At 39.8% G+C, this 18,868-nt stretch overlaps 2 protein-coding genes across 5 annotated transcripts; one reads left to right on the forward strand and one right to left on the reverse strand.

Annotated features, from left to right (window-relative positions):
- Positions 1–1,952: 1,952 nt before the first annotated feature.
- On the reverse strand, positions 1,953–14,611 carry cep152 (centrosomal protein 152). 3 transcript variants are annotated; one of them, XM_026175574.1, is made up of 27 exons: positions 14,549–14,611; positions 13,847–13,964; positions 11,810–11,919; positions 11,620–11,680; positions 11,191–11,478; positions 10,685–10,832; positions 10,240–10,380; positions 9,764–9,903; positions 9,309–9,509; positions 9,023–9,170; positions 8,831–8,922; positions 8,571–8,734; positions 8,262–8,463; positions 8,045–8,149; positions 7,829–7,959; positions 7,607–7,735; positions 7,230–7,530; positions 6,880–7,137; positions 6,197–6,328; positions 5,465–6,118; positions 5,196–5,271; positions 4,879–5,046; positions 4,690–4,774; positions 4,016–4,098; positions 3,697–3,853; positions 3,506–3,609; positions 1,953–3,103 (listed from the first exon to the last, which is right to left on the reverse strand). In XM_026175574.1, exons 2-27 carry the CDS (start codon positions 13,934–13,936, stop codon positions 2,286–2,288), a joined length of 4,986 nt encoding a protein of 1,661 aa, XP_026031359.1. In that variant the 5' UTR covers positions 13,937–13,964; positions 14,549–14,611; the 3' UTR covers positions 1,953–2,285. The 3 variants fall into 3 exon arrangements, with proteins under 3 accessions (XP_026031359.1, XP_026031358.1, XP_026031360.1); XM_026175573.1 differs by lacking the exon at positions 14,549–14,611 and adding an exon at positions 14,074–14,331; XM_026175575.1 differs by lacking the exon at positions 14,549–14,611 and adding an exon at positions 14,074–14,140 and having other exon boundaries at positions 4,879–5,043.
- galk2 (galactokinase 2) lies at positions 14,490–18,812 on the forward strand. Of its 2 annotated transcripts, none has more exons than XM_026175669.1 (11): positions 14,490–14,551; positions 15,208–15,444; positions 15,524–15,612; positions 15,897–16,020; positions 16,160–16,253; positions 16,375–16,521; positions 16,734–16,832; positions 16,950–17,102; positions 17,340–17,550; positions 17,809–18,010; positions 18,516–18,812. In XM_026175669.1, the coding sequence occupies exons 2-11, from the start codon at positions 15,395–15,397 to the stop codon at positions 18,721–18,723; spliced, it is 1,377 nt and encodes a 458-aa protein (XP_026031454.1). In that variant the 5' UTR covers positions 14,490–14,551; positions 15,208–15,394; the 3' UTR covers positions 18,724–18,812. The 2 variants fall into 2 exon arrangements, with proteins under 2 accessions (XP_026031454.1, XP_026031453.1); XM_026175668.1 differs by lacking the exon at positions 14,490–14,551 and adding an exon at positions 14,893–14,908.
- The last annotated feature ends 56 nt before the right edge of the window (positions 18,813–18,868 follow it).

Here is an 18,868-nt window from a genome sequence, read left to right on the forward strand (position 1 = left end):
ATAACAGGAGGGTTAATTATTAAGCTTCAGGCACCTGCAGACGATAATGGTAATGGATAATGGCGGAGACCGTGACAGCATTGCACAGTGTCTTGTGCGGTCAGAGCTGCTCTTCTGCCTTCCTTGGTAACAAGTTGTTTTTGTTTTGTTTTTTACTTACTGTTGCCTTCCTATTAGCTCAAAGCAGTTTGGTCATTCTCCTCTTGTATCAATAAAACATATTCATCCAGAGAACTGCTGATGCCTGGATATGTTCTTTTTCAGAACTTTCTCTGCAAGACCTAAAGACAGTTGTGATGGAAATTCCCAGTAGATCTGCAGTTTCTGAAATACTCAGATCAGCCTGTCTGGTACCAACAACCACGCCACATTCAAAGACATTTAAATCATCCTTCTTCCCCATTCTGCTCAGTTTGAACGTCTTGATTGTATCGGCATGTTTAAGTGCATGTAGATGGGCACTGCTACCATATGACTGCTATCAATAGGTAGTGGAACATGTACATGTATCAAGTTGCATGATACCGGTGTGTGGAAACAGCTAAAAGTTCGTTTTTATCTGTAATCCCTGGGAACAAGCAGCTAGTTTTGGACATGAATGGATGAATGGAGTGAGCCGGTGTAGACAAATAGACAAAAGCAAAAATCATTGTAAATTTGTAAGTCCTGCACTCGCTGATACATCTGAAAAAGGAAAAAAAAAAAACATTGTCTAAACATGGACAATGTCTGCGTTTAATATATTAATATATGTAAATAGATTCATGTTTATTCATTTTCACATATCTACCAAATAAAGAGGAATAATAGATCAGCTGCTTTTTTGCTTGTAAGGTTTAGCTTTCATAATAAATTTGCTTCCTAGTTTTCAGTTAAATAAGATTTATTAAAGGAAGATTTCAAGCAATATACACAAACACAATATAGAAACATTTATAATTATGCTCTGCAGATCTTAAAAACAAACATTATATATAAACATTTTTTTTTTAAAAGTAAAAAACACAAACTGACTGGTTTTAAAAAAACCTAACCCCAGACTGAGAAGATGTGACCCAGTAAGGATCCAGTATTTGACTGAGTATCTCTGATTCAGTGAACTCCTGTGTGCCAGTTACAGCCTATGACCGAAATAAATGTACAATGTGTACTAGATTATACCGTAGCACAATTATTTTCAAATGTGTGTCAAAGGTTGTTTGTTCTTCAGTCTGTGTGTGTATACTCAGATTTGTAAATGTGTAACAAATACTGTGTGCGATCTCTGGGTGCAGATTAATAAATGTGGATTTAAAAAAAACAAAAAAAAAACAAAACATTTGCAGATCTGTAAATGTTGAAATAAATTTTCCTGGAGTGCTAGAAATACAGAAACGTTTTAAAGTTACAGCACAGACAGGCCTCTTGGGTGGCTCCCATATTTTGATGTGATTTTTGCTGTAGATACAGATATTTAAAGGGACATTTAAATAAGTGTCACTTACAAAAGGAGACTTGAAAACGTTTTAAACAGAAAAAAAAAGGTCCATTGCTTCACTGGACTTTGCCATTTAAATCCTTATATGAGATGCAGCCTGCGTTTGTTTACACAATGCAATAATTCAATACTAAACATACATATTCACTTTCCGCAGAGTTAATTATGAACCTCCTCCATACGTACTTTGTAAATATGAAACGGCAGGTTGCGACATTTGTTGCGAAATTGCGAAGGTCTTCACCTGTCTGCTTTTCTGGCCCACAACTTGTCATTACTATTACTAATATTTCATCAAAAGATCACATGTTAATTGGTGAGTTTATACAGATGAGGATCAAGGCCAGATTGGAGAGGGTCATGAGTATTTTCCCCCCAGAATTAAAAAAAAACAAACTAGAAGAAACACACCCAAAAATAAAAATGTATGTATGTATGTATGTATGTATGTATATATAATTTTCCCCCCCCCCCCCCCCCCCCCCAATGGCTAATGCCAGATCCTCTTCTGTAAGCTTCAAACATGTGAGCAGACCGATTTTGTTAAGACTTAGAGCCAAACTAACAGTTTAGTTAATTTTCAGCTGCTGTAGCTTCATACTTAAGTACAATCATCAGCCTTCACATCTTCCTCACCAAGCAAAGAAAAAAAGCTGCCAACAGATCAAACTCTGCCTAACAAATAACTCAACAAACACAAAGTTCAAGCACTTTCAGGACAAAATTTTATATAATGTAAACACTTGACACTGTAAGGCACCATTTGATGAGCTAACTGAAACTTTACCTCATGTCTGCCCTTCGCTTGTTATTTCTGTTGGTAGAAGGGACTGTCAAAGCCACTGTCCTGTTGGCGCTGCCTCAACTCAGAAAACGGAGGCCTTGACCAGCCTTCCTGCAGCTTCTCACATTCAGAGCCAGGAGTAGGCTCTCTGTGCACACTCCTCTTTGCATGCACAAATGTCTCTGTGTCAGGAGTCTTCTTAGAAATCTCATTATAAACAGTGAGGTCAGAAACATCAGGGCTGTGACTGCCGAATTCCCCTATGTTGCTGGCTGATGCAGCCGACACAGAAAAGGGTTTCACTGGTTCCACTTTCCTCCCTGAGTAGGACAGTCTGGGGACTTGGAAGTCTGTGTCAGAGTCACCACTAGTCATGCTCCAGTCGTTCTGTTTCTCATCCCTGACAGGAGCCTCCTGGATGAGGACAGGTTTTCTCTGACGCTGTGAATCCAAATGGGTTTCGGCTTTCCTCGAGTCACCTCCCTGCATGTACATCTCTCTGCTCTTACACCTCACAGACACATTGACCAAATTCATGTGGGATGGAGAAACCGTTTGATGAGAGGATTTGTACGACGGCTGGGTGGTATAAACATTTTGGGGCTTCATCCCTTCATCCACAGAGGTCTCCTCCCTCCTTGATGCAAGAATGTCCAGGTGGCTCAAAAGTTTAGTTCTCACATCTGCGGTTGGATTCTGTTCTGAATCAGCACAAGTCTTTTCCCTGAGGCATCTCTCTTCTGTCCTGAAGTCAGGAAGCTCAGTGAGGGTTGGCAGGTTCTTAGTGAAACCTGCGTTTCTACCTGGAAGGCAGCCAGTGGTGGATACAGCCATTGAACATCCTGTCAATGCAAAACACAGATGCAAACCACACTGGCATGGTGAGAAAAAAATCCCAGTAAAACAGTTTAGCACAGGGGTGTCAAACTCAAATTCACAGTGGGCCAAAATTCAAAACTGGAACAAGGTCGCGGGCTAACATTAATATTTATTGGAAAAAAATCTTCCTCCAGATTTAAGAATGAATCTTTTCTTATGGACTCAAACAAGTTTTGCTGAAAAACTGAATATGGAACAAGCAAAGCTTAATACTAAACAATATATATATTAGCTGTATAATACCAGTAGGCCAGCTCTGATAATAATTTGGTATGGCTTCGCGGGCCAAATGTAATTAGGCTGCGGGCCATATTTGGCCCGCGGGCCAGAGTTTGACACCTATGGTTTAGCACATTAGCACTCACTCTGGAAACTCTGGTTCTTTGCTGATTTACTTTTGATTGGAGTCTCCAGCACTTTGGCCATGGCTGCCAGCTTGCTTGCAGCATTCATTATTTTCTTTTCAGCACTGCAGAAGACAGGAAAATCGATACAATTAACAAGAGGAGCCATGATGAACCAAGCAAACAAGTTTAGGATAATTATGGCCTCTTGCCCTGCGGTCTTTCCTCCATCTTCCAATAACTCCTGCAGACAGGTCAGATAATACCGCCTCATCTTTCTAGCAGTGTCCTGCCTCTCCCTCTGCACTTCCCTGCGGATCATCTCAGCTGCACGCTCTCGACTTTCCTGGAGGTAACGCAGCATGTCTCCTGAAAGGAAAAAACCCCAAAAAACACTGTTTTACTGAAAAATGCAACATCCAAATGAACAGAATCAACCTTTTGGGACACATGATTTAACATAAAAACAAAAACAAAAACAACAACAAACGACAAGATATGCATATTTAATCCCCCGGCACTAACGCCAACCTCTGATCTTTTCCACAGTCATCAGGTACTGCTGCTTCATCTCCTCCAGGCCTTGCTGAAGCTTTTGCTGCTGACCAGAACTTCTGCAAGCAAAACAGTCAACAATCCTGGTTAAATACATATTTTGTCTTTAATCTCTGTGTATTTTACTGTATTCAGTAAACATTTTGACACAGTGTAGCAAGTGAATTTCCCCAGTGGGGGATTAATGAAGCCATGTCTAATTATGCAGTTCAGAAATTATCAGAGTGTTAACATACAGAAGAGTCCTTGTTTCTTTTGTTTTTTTAGTTTTCTTAATATAAATCAGGTAAAGCGGTCCCACAGTAAGAAGCATTTAACAGTCCCTTGAAGTAGCTTTGAAATCTCTTATTTTCTTTATGGTTTTTTAAAATCTAAATTGTCTTGACAGATTATGATGCCAAGATAATTTAGATGCTCCAAGTTTAAAATAAACTTGGAGCATCTTGGAGCGACTTGTCTCAAGAAATTAAACTTGTAAATTAAAAGATCAAACCGAAGAAACTTGTTGAGAGGTCTAATTGAATACGTAGCTCTGAAAGGCATTAGATTTATGAAACAACTTGTTTTTGACATAACTGAAGTGCAGCAAGGCAATAGCAATTTTCACTGTACCATTAAATTAAAGGCAAAAATTAAAAAAAAACACAAACCCTGATGATTCTGTTGCTCTCTTCACTTCCTCTAACTGTTGCAGATGTTCCTCCTTTGCCCTCTGTAAGACGCTTTCATGCTCATCTACAACAGATAGCACTTAACCCGTCAGCACACATGCAGTTCCAGCTCATAAAAAAAAAAAAATCTTATAAAAGAATCTTAATAAGGTCTTTTAAATGCACTACCTTTGAGATGCTGTATGGCAGTTTTGTGCTCTCTAACACTGTGCTGGAGTTGTCGACAGGTTTTCTCTAAATGTCTCTGGAGCTCCTGATTCTTCTTCTGCAGCTTACTTACAGTTTCACTGCACTCCTTCCTGCAATGACACTGCTCCCTCTGCTGGGATAAGACTGCTAAAAAAAGAAAATAAAAAAAAAAACAGAAAAAAAAACCTTGCCATATAATATTGATACCAACCATTTCATGAAATGAACAGAGTATGTCATGTTGATATACAAGCAGAACATTTTCATGTCCTGCTAGAGAGGAGCTCATTGCGTACTTTGCATTTTCTTTATTTCTCCTTCGTGCTGTTTCTGCGTTTCCTTCAAAGCACGGCTCAAATTCTCTTCAGTGATCTGTGGGATCAAAAATGAAAGCTTCAGACACACACACACACACGTGCTGTACAAATCATTCATAGCGGTACTTGTAATAAAAATGATGACATTTCTTACTCATCTCTCTGGCTACTCTAATCTTTTCCTTTTGCACACCAACTTAATTTATACATTTATCATTTATATATTCTTTAGAAATATAACAACTCACTGTTTTCCATTCCTTCTTAGCCTGGGCTACTGCTCTTTGGATTATGTCTCTGCATGAAGTTTGGATGATGTGTGTTATTGTAGCCTCTGATGTAGCCCCGCTGGTCCTCCGAGTGTCTTCAGTACCCTGATGATCCGTCTTGGTATTCCTGAGAAGTTGTGCCTGGACCTCTGCGAGTGCAGTCTGAAGCTCTGCTTGTAGTTCATCTCTTATCTGCTTTCCTTGGATCGTTTCCTTTTCTGCATGCTGGCATCGCCACTCCTCCTCACGAGCACTCACAGTTTGCTGAAGCTTGGCCTCCATCTGTAGGAGCAGCTCATTCTTTTGGAGATCAGCATCTTCTCTGGCTTGGAATACAGCCTGCTCCAGCTTTTTGCACTGCTCTTGCAGCTTGGCTTGATATACCTGCTCACTGCGGGCCTGGATGATGGTGATCTCCTGCTGTTTGTCTCTGTTCCAGGCTGCTCTCGCTCCTGCCAGCTCAGCTTTCAATAAGGCAGCTTGCTCTCTGGTCACTTGCTCCAGCTGGCTCTGGAGGGCTGCCAGTTCCTCTTGCAGCTCCTCCATCCTTTGTGGCCCAGAGCCGTTCTCCTCCTGCTGGTTCTTGTGCTTCCTGCGCCACTGCTCTTCCGCCTCCTTCAGGGCTTGGGACACCTAAAACATTTAAATAAATATATAAACCCAGACAACAGCAGTGACACTTTCAAATAAAGGACAAAAACTCTTTCATACCTTCTGTTGGGTGTGTTTTTCTTGCAGTTGTTCCCATTTCTCCTTCTCAGTTTGTAGAGCAGCTTGATATTCTGGCAGTGAAGTGAGATCCTCAATCCAGCGATTATAGGCTCTGGTTACTGCCCCTTCAACCTGAAACAAACACAAACGCATTTTTATGTCCATTAACTGAATCAAATAATCATGTCAAAGAGGAAAAGAACTATCATTATGATATAAACATTTTTACATAATGGTGGAAAATAACTTAACCAAGTCTTGTGAGTAATATACACTAAAATTGATGGTTTAAATCTCTGTACCTAAAATAGATGAAGTTGACTTTAAGGGTCTGAAATGTCATATTCCGCACTCTGGTGATTTTTTTTTTTTTTTTTTTAATGCGTCGATATCTGGTGAAATGTTTAATTATTTACCAAAGTCTTGGTCTGTACGGGATGCTAGTCCAAATCAGTCTATCAGCCTGTGATCGTAGCACAAAAACAAAGCCAAAGACCTCAAACTGCGTTGCTGGTGAGTTTTTTGTTTGGTTACAGCCCAATCACTTGACAGTCATCAAGCCTTTTCAAATTAAAGTAGGTCTACTTTAATAATTCAAAACACATGCACATGTATTTTGATGACCATTAAAATATGTTTAATATTTCTCTTGAAATACAATCATAAAACAAAAACGCACTGACTTGTTTAGCCATGTCGTCCAGGTGTTTCTCCTGCAGCTCTCTCTGGACTCGTTTCCTGGCTTCCTCCACAGCTTTCCTTCTGACATTTTCAGATTCCAGTTGCAGCTGCTGTCTCTGGGCACTGAGCCTGGAGTCCAACTCCTCAGCAGAAATTGTCCAACTGACCTCATTCTCATCCGTCTGACAGCTTGTCTCAGCAACCTCTTGATGTTCCTCTCTTGTAGCCTCCTCCAACCTCTGGGCCCAGGTCTTCTCCATCTGTATAAAAAGTAGAACAGAAGAAAATAAGTGTTGTATGAAACCAATATTAGTCGAATGAGGGAGATAGGAATACATTTTAATAGTCATACCTTTTGCAACTCCTCCTTCCATGCAGCCTCAGTGGAAGCTAAATGAGAAGTCAGTGTTTGCTGGAACTCAGCCTCTTTCTCTTTGGACCAGACAGCTTTCAGCTCCATAACTGAGGCCTGATGCTGAGCCTCAAGCTCACTTCTCAGCTTCTGCATAGCTGTGCCACTCTCCTCTCTGATCAACTTCTCCTCCTTCTCTCTGCTGCGGATGCTTTCTTCAAGCAAGTCCTTCTCCTTGCAGACAGATATGTAACATTCTTGTACCGCCAGCATCTTATCATTAGCTTCAGAGAGCTGGCTTCTGTGGAAAAAATTGAAAAATATCCACAAAAGTCTGAAATCAACTATATTTTTAGCATGAGATGCAGGAGACTTACTGTAACTGCTGAAGCTGCTGCTGGTGCTGTGTCGTCAGCCGCTCTACCTGAGCATCGTGTTCCAGCATGAGTTCTGTTCTGATCCTGTTAACCACATCATTCCTGTACTGCTGATGAATCCGCTCAGATCTAAGCAAAAGAAGCACATATACTTATAAATACACATAACAGGAAAATACACGTGCCCCAAGAAAGAGGAGGAAGAGAAAGAGTCAACTTTACCTCTCAGCAGCTTCTTGCTTTTCTTGGTCGAGCTCCTGGATCATTTCCCTCATTTTGGTGCACAACTCAGAATTGGCAGACTTCAGTTTTTCCTCGTTTTCTTTCAGCTCCTGATTCTTCTTTTCTAGCAGCTGCAGTTTGGAGAAGACAACAGTCTTTTGTGACTTAGCCAAAAAACTAAGAACATGATTAGTCTGGCAACAAACGTCAACCCACCTCCACTTGTTCCTGCAAGTGTGTTTTGTCCTCCTGTAACCTCATCAACTCTTTTTGAGAGTCTCCAGTCATGTCTTGATGTTTCTTCTGGCTGGTTTCTTTCATCTGGGTAAATCAAAAATGTCTGCATCAGTCACCTAATCCCACCCATTTTTAGTCCTTTTATAAAATGAACCAAAGTTTAGAAAAGTAACAATTTTCAGGAGTCAGCGCTCACCTCAGAGTTAAGTTTTTTTTCATCTAATTCAATCTGCATTTCATTCACTCGACGCTGACACTGCTGGAGCTCCTCCTGCAGCTGGTTGATCTTCTGCCGCTTCCCCTTTAAACTACCCAGGCAGCGCTGCATCTCTACTCGTAGCAACCTTAAAGCCTCATCCTTAGGCAGCTTAGAGTCTGACAGGTGAGCCAAAGCAGTACTGACAAAACAACAGAAAGATGTGTTTCCAAAGGTTACTCTGGAGAGTTCAGCCCAAGAGGGGAAGAGATACAGATCACAATGACTGGTCTGTATTCACACGGTTACCTATTAAGTGTGCCATTTTTCCTGTTTGTTTTCTTCAACCCCAAATCCACACAGGATTCAGACAGCTGGTTCTCCGAGTTGCTGCTTAGGTCTATCACAATGACACCGTGCTTCACTGCAGATTCATACAGAGCGATCTGCTCCTTGAGATCAGCCATATCCTCCTTTAGGGTGAAAATGGAAAAACACAAAACATTTGTGCAGCTTGTTCATCAGAAGTCACAGAAGTAGTTGTGCTTTAGAAAAATCTGAGGACAAACCTGTAAAACTTTGTTCATGTTCTCACTCAGGGCCTTGGCTGACAGTGCCTGCTGTAGTTTGATTTGCATTTGACTCATCTCTTGCACTGAATCTGAAAATAAAAAACAGATAATTAGATCAATTAAATGTGAGCAAGAATAAGGTAATGTGGGTGTCAGCTGCTCAGTAATGTTCATGTGGAGTTCACACACTTGTCTGCAGCAGCTTGGCACATTGTTGTTGACTCTCTTCCAGACGCTGAGTGAGTGCATTCACCACTCTGGCTCTCTCCAGCTGCTCTTCTTCTCTCTGGCGCTCCAACAGCTTCACATGCTCCCGTAACTTCTGACCAATATCAAGCTGGAAGCCACAAAACAAAAAACACACCCTGACTTAACAATAATAATAATAATATGATCAAAATTTGTCTGATGACAAACAATGGACTTATGGTTAACTTGTTCCATTTTCTAATACTATGTCAATAAAACTCCAGACCTGTTCATTCAAAGCCTGAGAGGTAGAGTCCAGCTTCTGTTGCAGGGCTAACAGAGCAGCCTCATGCTTCTCCTTTATGACGGCAAGGTCTCTGTCATGCTGTTCCCACGCTCTGGACAGCGTGTCAGAACGGCGAAGCTCCAACATCTGTTGCTTCATGCTGTCTACCGCAGCATCTGCCACCCTCTGTTTCTTCATGTTCTGCAAACAAAAGAAAACCTTTGCTGTATACACTAAAAAGAAGCATTCTCATACAAAGGTTTCAGTCATGCATCATGTTTCAGTAAGCAGAGCTGGTTTAGACACATTTGTATGCAAAATTTCATATTAAATTCTTAAATCTGTAAACGCATGTTTCTTTAATAGTTATACTTAAATATTATTACTGTCTTAAATTTAGCAGTAAATAACTAAGAAAATAGAATGAAAACAGTGTTTGTCAGCACAGAACACACCTCGTGGTCTCTCTCAGTGAGGATCTGTATTTGCTGCTCCATTGCCTTCAGCTTGTTTTGCATTTGGACCTCTCTTTCCTTGGCTTCTTCAATCAATCGACTCGCTTCCCTTAAACTTACTGCTAGGCCGTCCTTTTCATCTATGGACAATATTTTTTAAAAGGACCATCAGTACATCTGGCAAGAAGTGCTACATCACTAACAGCCACAAGGGGGCAGACGTTTTAACCAACTAAAGAAAAACTTACATTTCCTTCTACTAATCTCAGTTATATAAACTGACAATCCCTCTCAAGTCCCAAGTGCCCAAGGTTTTGAGTGGATTATTATTATTATTATTATTATGATGCTTGTAAAAAAAATTAAGTACCAACATTAAATGTTCTTCCTGAAAGTATTAAAGAAATCTCCAAAATCACATCACTGTTCAAGTACTGCAACAAAGTGAGATGTCCCTCATTTAAAGTTGAACATACCTTTGACGATTACAAACTGATGCTCGAGGTATCTCATGTTACGCCGTGAATCCTCAAGTTTTCGCTCCAAGTCTTCAATTTGCCTCTGTTGAGCTTTGTTCAAAATCTGCACCTGGGCAAGCTGCTCCCGGTCAGCATTTTCTGAAACAAAGATCATTTAGTGTTTAATTTTAGTCATTTTTAATTGTGAAGACATTTTCAATTTAAGCAATGTCGTTTTATGTTTGTTTGTTTTTTAAAACCACTGGCGATACAAATTACACCTTTCTGCAGTACAGCTAGACTATGCATACAACTAGAAGAAAAAAAAATGCCTTGTAACAGATTAAGCTACTTGACAATCTCCACCTGCAGTCCCGAAACAGGCACACATCTCATCAAATAGTTTATATTTACATGTCAGTGTACTCAGTTATATTATTTAGTCAATGAAAGTAAGACTTACGTTGTGTCGAGTCAAGGAAATCTCTCTGCAGATGGTCAAACTGACCTTGCGGAGCAGCCTGTGGCTTAAACATGTTTGGCTGATGGGCAGGATGATGAGGATTGTAGCTCACCTTGTACTGATTTGCACCTCTGTCACATACTTCAGACTTTAAACATAGAAACATAGTATGAAAGTAGTGAAAATGTTGCTGTATTTAAAAAAAAAACACAAAATACACAAACAAAACATACAAACATAAAAAAAATAAAAATGCACAAACTACAAATTGCCAGATAACAAGATGTTAATTTAAAATGACATTTGAGGAAACTTCATACACACAAGTAATGTATGATTCTTTTGGAATAAAATGCTGCTTTTTTAAAAACAATACTAGAAACCCTTTCATGTTACTATTTATTCAAATGATTTGGAGGCATTAAGACCTAAAACTTTAAAGGAAAGAACAGCACAATAACAGCTACGACCTTCTGGACGCTTTTGAAATTAAATGGTCCACTCACTTGAAATTGGTGGTTTTGCTTGTCTATGTATCCTCTTTCTCCATTATATTCCACATGATTACTGGCACCCTGAGGGTATGGTTTAGACTCAAACTCGGTGGAAAAATCACTGGTCTCTGTCATTTTGTCTGTGCCCATGCTTGTGCATGTATAATCTGCTTGTGTGAACTGATGATCCTGGTTCCAGGTGTGAGGCAGTGGTTGACTTTGAGGAGGACTCCGATGTCCATTAATACGAGCAGCTCCGTCCTTATATGCATACTCATTGTTCAACCCTTCGTCATAGTTCTTTAGAGAGACAATAACAGAGAGTGATTCTTTCCCTTTTGAACTTTTTTTGTATGCACCATTTATGAGTTGTATTTTTTTTAAATGGCAAAAATATTCTAGGCCCCTAAATCTACTACTGAACATAAACTAACACTCTACCTGTGTATGAGGGGCTGGCCTTGGATGATCAGACCATTGCCGAGTCCAGCTGGACTGTGGGCTAAGTAGAGAAAGCACAACAAATGATAACTAATGTTGCAGTGACAACAAATCTGCTTGTCTTGAACCACACCCAGAGTTCTCGAAATGTGACATTACCAATAGTGTCATCAGCAGCAACATGTGTTACCTGTTGCCAGTGTTTTTATTACTGCAGGCAGTGTAATCCAGCTCTGGGGAGGAAGAGTCAATGCTGTCCTCAAGCATGTCATCAGGCAGGTCTGTGAGCAGCTTGTGCAGCTGCGAGAAAGGAAAAAAAAAAAAAAAAAAAAAAGAAAGAGAGAAAATAGCACATGGAAATGAGTCACCATGGTTGCTTCGCAACTGAGTTATAAAGTAACAAAGATAGAGGAAAAAAACACCAGAGCTAAGCAATCACTGACAGCTTAAAAGGCTGTAAAAGTCTTATGCAGTGTGTTTTTATTATTTAGCTGCAGTTTTGAGAAATACTTGTTATATTAAATATCATTACATTATGCTGTGCAGATTTACTAAATCAAAATGACTCAGGCTATACCTTAAAACACTTTCAGAAGCTTTTTGTGTTTGCATATGAGATTTAAGGATAAACTTTGATTAAATGATTAATCATGGAAGTATTTGCACTCTCCGACTGTATTTTGCACAGCACTGCACAGTGTAGCCCAATCTTTATATGGCAAAAAAACGTCTACTATTTAAATATTTGCACATTGTGCTCATATGGCAGTATTTGTATTTTGTGACCTAAATGGGTGAATTTACTCCTATGTTAATCACTGGTTTAGAACCCATATGTGTAAATTTACTTTGACATAAAACTGATTCTCATTAAGGCTTTTCAAATGTACCCTTGTTTAATATTTTGACTCTTACAAATAAAATGACACAAAAAACCCAAACTCTTCAGTAACAGACTAACCAAAGTTACATAACAAACAGCCATGTGTGTTGAAACAAGCAGAGCCAGCTGGACTTACTTCCCATAAGGACTGCTGAATACTCCTCAGATCCTCCACTGTGTCCACAACCAAAGGACCCATATTATCCCACTTACACAGTCAACAAAATTTGAAAAGGCATTTCTACTTTAGCTGTGAAACCACGAGATAGCCCCCAGCCTAATCTGCCTGTAGAGAAGGCCTTCTGTGTAAAACATCCAAAATGTGCCTGGCATGTTGTCGGCTCCCTGTGGTATTGTCTTGTTTGCCTCCCAAAGACCTCCATTGTTTAGACAAAACATATAGCGAAGTTAACTGGAGCAGAAACATTCCAGTTACTGCTGGCAGACATTATCCATAACGAGCTAGTGTATTATAAGTAGGTTATAGCCTAAAAAAAGAAAAAAAAAGAATAAATAAAAATAAATGAAATGAAAATCAATTTAATTAATACTATTTAAAGCCCATTATGCTGAGCTCTATAAGATCAGCAAATGCTTCTTCACTCTCTCTCCTGAAGCCAAGTAACCCAAATAGAAAGTGGGGAAGCCAAAGGGCTGAGCTGGTTTCAGTGTGACACACCTGGAAGGAGGCCTTTTCCTTGAGCCAATAATAGCTCAAGCTCACAGCACAACAGATTGTAGTTGTGAGTAATAACAGTGAGTAACTGTGAAGCAGGCAGTGCTTGTGAAATTCAAACAATGCACTTGTCAATGATTCCCCAGACAGCACTACAAACTCACAAAGAGAAATGTAAGATTAACAGTAGTAGTCCAATTTGGTAAACATACAATCACTGTACACAGTGACAGTAAATGTAAAGTAAGCTGAGATAAATAATGGCTTCTTATCATTTTGTAATTTTAGCATTAGCTGGACATGATGTTGTGTTCTTGCATGTTGAATAACATGCACAGGCTTTCTACTGTGTTGACTGATATCAGCAACTATGATGGCTGTAGCCAATGCGCGATGAAACAAGCAGAGTCAGCTGGCTAAATATGTTTAAAGACAATTAGATGAAGAGCCGAAAGACAAATCGTGTTTTCACAATATGCTTTCTCAGTTAGCTAAGTGGGCACTAAATAACAAAGTAAATAAATAATATCCATCAAATTGTTATTGTAAATATCCTAAGAAATTCAGGGTGCATGCCGAATGTGAACTCAGTCCAACAACTGGATGCACAACTATCAGACAGATGTTATCTGAATAATTCTGAAAAGCTGTAGATCTGAGTGTTGCACCTCTTGCTCTCTGGCGTAGTCCTCTTGGTCGTATTCCTCTTCATCGTGTTGGGTTTGAAGAGCAGCACTGTCAAAATCAATAGACATCATGCACACCCTCCTGGTCGTTTAGGGGATCCTAGGAAAACAGGAACAACAAAACTTAATTTATCTTTGACAGCAGTTAAAAACTCAAGTTAACTAAAATTACGCATTGATATCAGCTAGAAATATATATCAAAGCTTACCCGTTAGTTAAAAGACGCCAGATGTCTCCTTTGCTGAACTGCGTAACCCTTTATTGAGTATTAGCTTTAACTGTTAGCCATGCTGCACTGTTTATTACAAAACAGTGAGGCTTTTTAGCCAGCGGTAAACCCGGACATGCCAAACAAACGATCCAGCCGAGCTCTGGAAACATATGCCCAACACGTTTAATAAGACACGCAGGTTTAATGCCAAATTATAGGCCAGTTTACGAACATTTAAGATGGAAGCTAACTTTGTAGCGAACAAAGCTAACTCCTGCTAGCCGTACCTTGTTAGACTCGCCCACTTTGAAAACTCGCGCGCGTTAGCAGCGCCAAACCACTGAGGCTCTTTGAGACAGAGCAGATTTAAGAATCTGATTGCACACAGACTTACTCATTATCACCACAACTGACGCTAATTCACCGACACGAAAATATTAATTTAAATGCTTTTTGGCGTAACAAAACATACCAGGTGAAGCTATTTACAAGATTTCTTTTCTTGCTGAGAACCCCGGAGCTAGTTAACCCCGTGTCCATGGTAACAAAGTCGTTAGAATTATGGGTAATGTAGTTATCGAGAATATTTGGAAATTATATATAAAATGTTATGTTTGTTGTTGCTCTTTCATGTTATTTTTTGTTTTTCTTTCCTCCTTTTTTATTCATGGTCAACATGTATTAATTTTTAAGTGCAAACAAAGCCACACTTTTATGAAAACTTCGTCATCGCTGGCATTTTTAAAAAGCAATCTGATGTTCCCATCGTGTGGTTAAACAGTGACATAGCAACTAATTTCAAGATAACCGTGAACAGGGTTACTATAATCAGGTTAGTCGAACCTGGGAATTTGATCACAAAAATATGGCATTACATTTCTGTTATTTTAATTACCTTTTTTTGTTTTTGTTTATTTTTTTACTGAAGTTCATTGACGTTAACATTGAAGCTAATTAATTTAAAGTAGGCTACTGTAAAAAAAAAAAAAAAAGAAACTTTGTGCATCAAATTTATGAATGACCGTTCTCATCAGTATATGGAGTTACTCCGTTCAGATTTGTGGACGTCGACTCATAAGACCCGCCTCCTTTCCGTCTATTAACTTCCGCATTTTGCCTCTGCTGCCTCAGCTGCTTCAGAGTCAGCTCTTCCTTTGTAGACAGACGCTAAACTCAGCTGAGCTCCGACCAGAGTTCAGCATTTTGGTATCCGGGAGCCTCTTGTGACAGTCAGCTGATCTAAACCCGGATATGTGAAAGCTCTGAGCTCTCCTGTCTGACAACAAGTGGACTCACAATTACTTTAAAACGGGTAGAAATGGCCACAAACCCGCCCAAGTTAAAGACAAAGATAGCTGCTAACGAGAGGTGAGAAGCAACGAGGTTACGCAGTGATTCTCAGAGTATGATATTATGATACTTAATTGCTTTTCTTGTCATTTTGCAGGATGAAAAACTTAAAAGAAACCTTTGAGTCAAAGTATGGGGAATCTCCTCTCTTCTATGCATTTGCACCTGGAAGGGTAAACCTAATAGGTAATTTCATACTTTGTGTGGCATGTGTTGTATACTGATTGCATTATTGTATATGCTCCATCTATTTTGTATCTGTTGAATAAATACAGTGTATACCCATATATCCTCTGGAGATAATAGTAGTTCTGCCAGTGGGTGTTCTTAATATTTTGACCTTGTTTCAAAGTAAAACATTTGTGGTAATATTATGATTTTGTTTGCAGCTTTTATCCAGGAATTTTTTTAGTGGTACCAGTCAAACACGGTCTGTCACATACGTTTTTTCATATTTGTCACATTAACAGGTGAACATATTGATTACTGTGGCTATTCTGTGCTTCCAATGGCCATCGAGCAGAATATCCTCACAGCTGTGTCACTGAACGATTCAGGGAAGATCCAGCTGGCCAACGCAAATCCTAAATACAAGTGAGATGTGAACACTTATAGTAACGGCCCCAAATATATATTTTTTGTTTGTTTGTTTTTGGCCTGTGTAATTTATTCAATGGTAGCTGTACATTATGAGTGTGTGTTCTCAGAAAGCTTGTTGTTTGTCATTATACAGGGATTTCAGTGTGTCGTGTTCAGAGGAAATTGCCATAGATAGAGACGATCCACAGTGGTATTATTATTTTCTCTGTGGGGTTAAAGGTATTCAGGTAAGCTTTGTGATGAGTTCTATACTCTTAAATTATGGAATGGCAAAAAATGAACACTATAACATGTACTAAATGCGTCATAAGTCGTAACATGATACATTTAGATTTTTTTTTCTTTCAGGAGAAGTTTGGGCTAAACAATTTAGCGGGGATGTCCTGTGTCGTAGATGGAACGATCCCTCCGAGCTCCGGCCTGTCCAGTTCTAGTGCCTTAGTTTGTTGTTCTGGCCTCGTAACAATGGAGGCAAACCAAAAGTCCCTCTCCAAGGTGAAGCTTCTTTGTAACCAAACCAAAAACATGTATTAATTTCTTTTGTTAATAGTCAAAAATGATGCTTTCAACAGGTAATGAACAATTAATCACAAAGAATATGACTCCTAATCCATATTGTCTTTTAATTTGTTATAATGTGAATCCTCATGAGTTAGACATTCTCCTGGATTTGTTGCTTAAACAAGGAAAACTTTGTATTTCACCAGGTGGCTCTTGCGGAGATTTGTGCCAAAAGCGAGCGATACATTGGCACAGAGGGAGGAGGCATGGACCAGTCAATTTCATTCCTGGCAGAGGCAGGGACTGTATGTAGCCCGACCGCCATTGACCTGTGTTTAACGAATATGGCACATCTAAAATACACTAAATAAACAAATTATAACTTCAGTATTGCTGGCTAAACTTTTTGAATTGTCTGCCAGGCAAAGCTGATCGAGTTCCAGCCCCTGCGTGCTACCGATGTCAAACTCCCTGATGGTGCCGTGTTTGTGATTTCCAACTGCTGCGTGGAGATGAACAAAGCTGCTTCTTCTCACTACAACATCCGTGTGGTGGAGTGTCGGATTGCCACAAAGGTGCTATTTGTTGCCATGATGCATTCCTGAAATATCTGTTATATATGTTGTTTTGTTTCCCGAGGTTCAATTTAATATTGAATTTAGTTTGACTCGTGTGCTCTTTCAAAGGCAACGGAGCACAACATTTAACCCAAGAACACAGCGATGAACAGCCTCACGCGTCGCTTTAAACTTTAAACATGTGTGATAAGTTTGTAATATTCAAAGTTATCATCACGGTGGATGTGTACTCAGATGCTGGCCCAGGCGCGGGGTGTGGACTCGAGCAGGCTGTTGAAGCTGGCTCATGTTCAGATGGAGCTGAAGGCCTCCCTGGAGGAGATGCTGGCTCTGGTGGCCGAGGTGCTGCATCCTGAGCCTTACAGCCGAGAGGAGATATGCAAGGTGCTGGGCATCACCTCGGAGCAGTTTTCAACAGAGCTGCTCAGCGCTAATACTCAGGACAGTAAGTAAAACCTTTATTTAGGTGAACTAAATTTCCAGCCAACCAAATTCTTCTACCCGAGTGAAATGAGCTACATTTCTTTCTTTCAGAACATTTTTCTTGTAAATACTAAGCAACTCTTAATATAGTATTTTCTGCTGATAGTCAAGTATTTGGTTATTCCATCACATTAGATTTTTTTTTTTCATTTCCAGTTTCATGAAAACAGGTTTAAGATTAAGGGTTTTGCTGGAACACTTTTCCTGTTATTTTTCTCAGTGACGCAGTTCAAGCTTCACCAACGAGCCAAACATGTGTACGGGGAAGCTGCACGAGTCCTGCAGTTTAAGAGCGTGTGTGACTCTGAACCCACCGATGCCACGCGGCTACTGGGAGAGCTGATGAACCAAAGCCACGCAAGCTGCAGAGACCTCTACGAGTGCAGCTGCCCTGAACTGGACCAATTAGTTGATATCTGCCTGTGAGTACTGCAAACTAACCCACTACTGCACAGCCTGGGAGAGAAACCTGGATGTTATCCAATGAATGTTTAGAGGTATTTAGGTTCATTTACCAAAAAAAAGATCTCAATTAATAAAAATGCACAATGCAAACTATAATATAATAACTATAACTATAATCTAGTTTGCATACAGTCTCTCATGTGTCCCAGTTCTAATTATAAAAGACAATCAATTAATCAAGTGCATCAGAATAGCAGAACCAGGATGCTACTTGCCCTTTCAGTTCCTTTGGAAGCAGTAAGGATGGACTTAGTCATTCAAGGGCTGTATGATTTCTACTCGTGTTAGCATTAGCTCTTTGCTGAGTGCTTACAGTAAGTAGAACCTCACACCACTAGCATGACTGTAGATGTACGTGCAACTCCTTCCTCACATCTTTCCTAGAGGAATAATAGTATTAAAGTGTCATACTTAGCACTATACTGAAATATGTTGTCTTTTTGTTTTTTCTCGTGGTTGCAGGAAGTCAGGGGCTGTGGGTTCCCGCCTGACAGGAGCAGGGTGGGGAGGCTGTGCCGTTTCCATGGTTCCCAGTAAAAAGGTGGAGTCTTTCTTACAAGCTGTTAGAGAAGAATACTACCTCCCTGATCCACGCAGGGCAGCGATGGAAAAACAAAGTCTGTTTGTGTCAAAGCCAGGTGGTGGAGCTGCAATTTTCCTCGAGGAGTGATCTTCATAATCCATTTCTGATTTTATACTGCAGTCATTCAGTTTCAGTTTCAGAAATAAATGGGTTTTTCTTGCACTTGTGACTAATGATATGATGACTGATAAATTTACCTTTTTCTTCTATATAGATCATGCTGGAAAATAAG

This window comes from Astatotilapia calliptera, chromosome 7 (assembly GCF_900246225.1).
Source record: "Astatotilapia calliptera chromosome 7, fAstCal1.2, whole genome shotgun sequence".
NCBI classification, from domain to species: Eukaryota; Metazoa; Chordata; class Actinopteri; order Cichliformes; family Cichlidae; genus Astatotilapia; species Astatotilapia calliptera.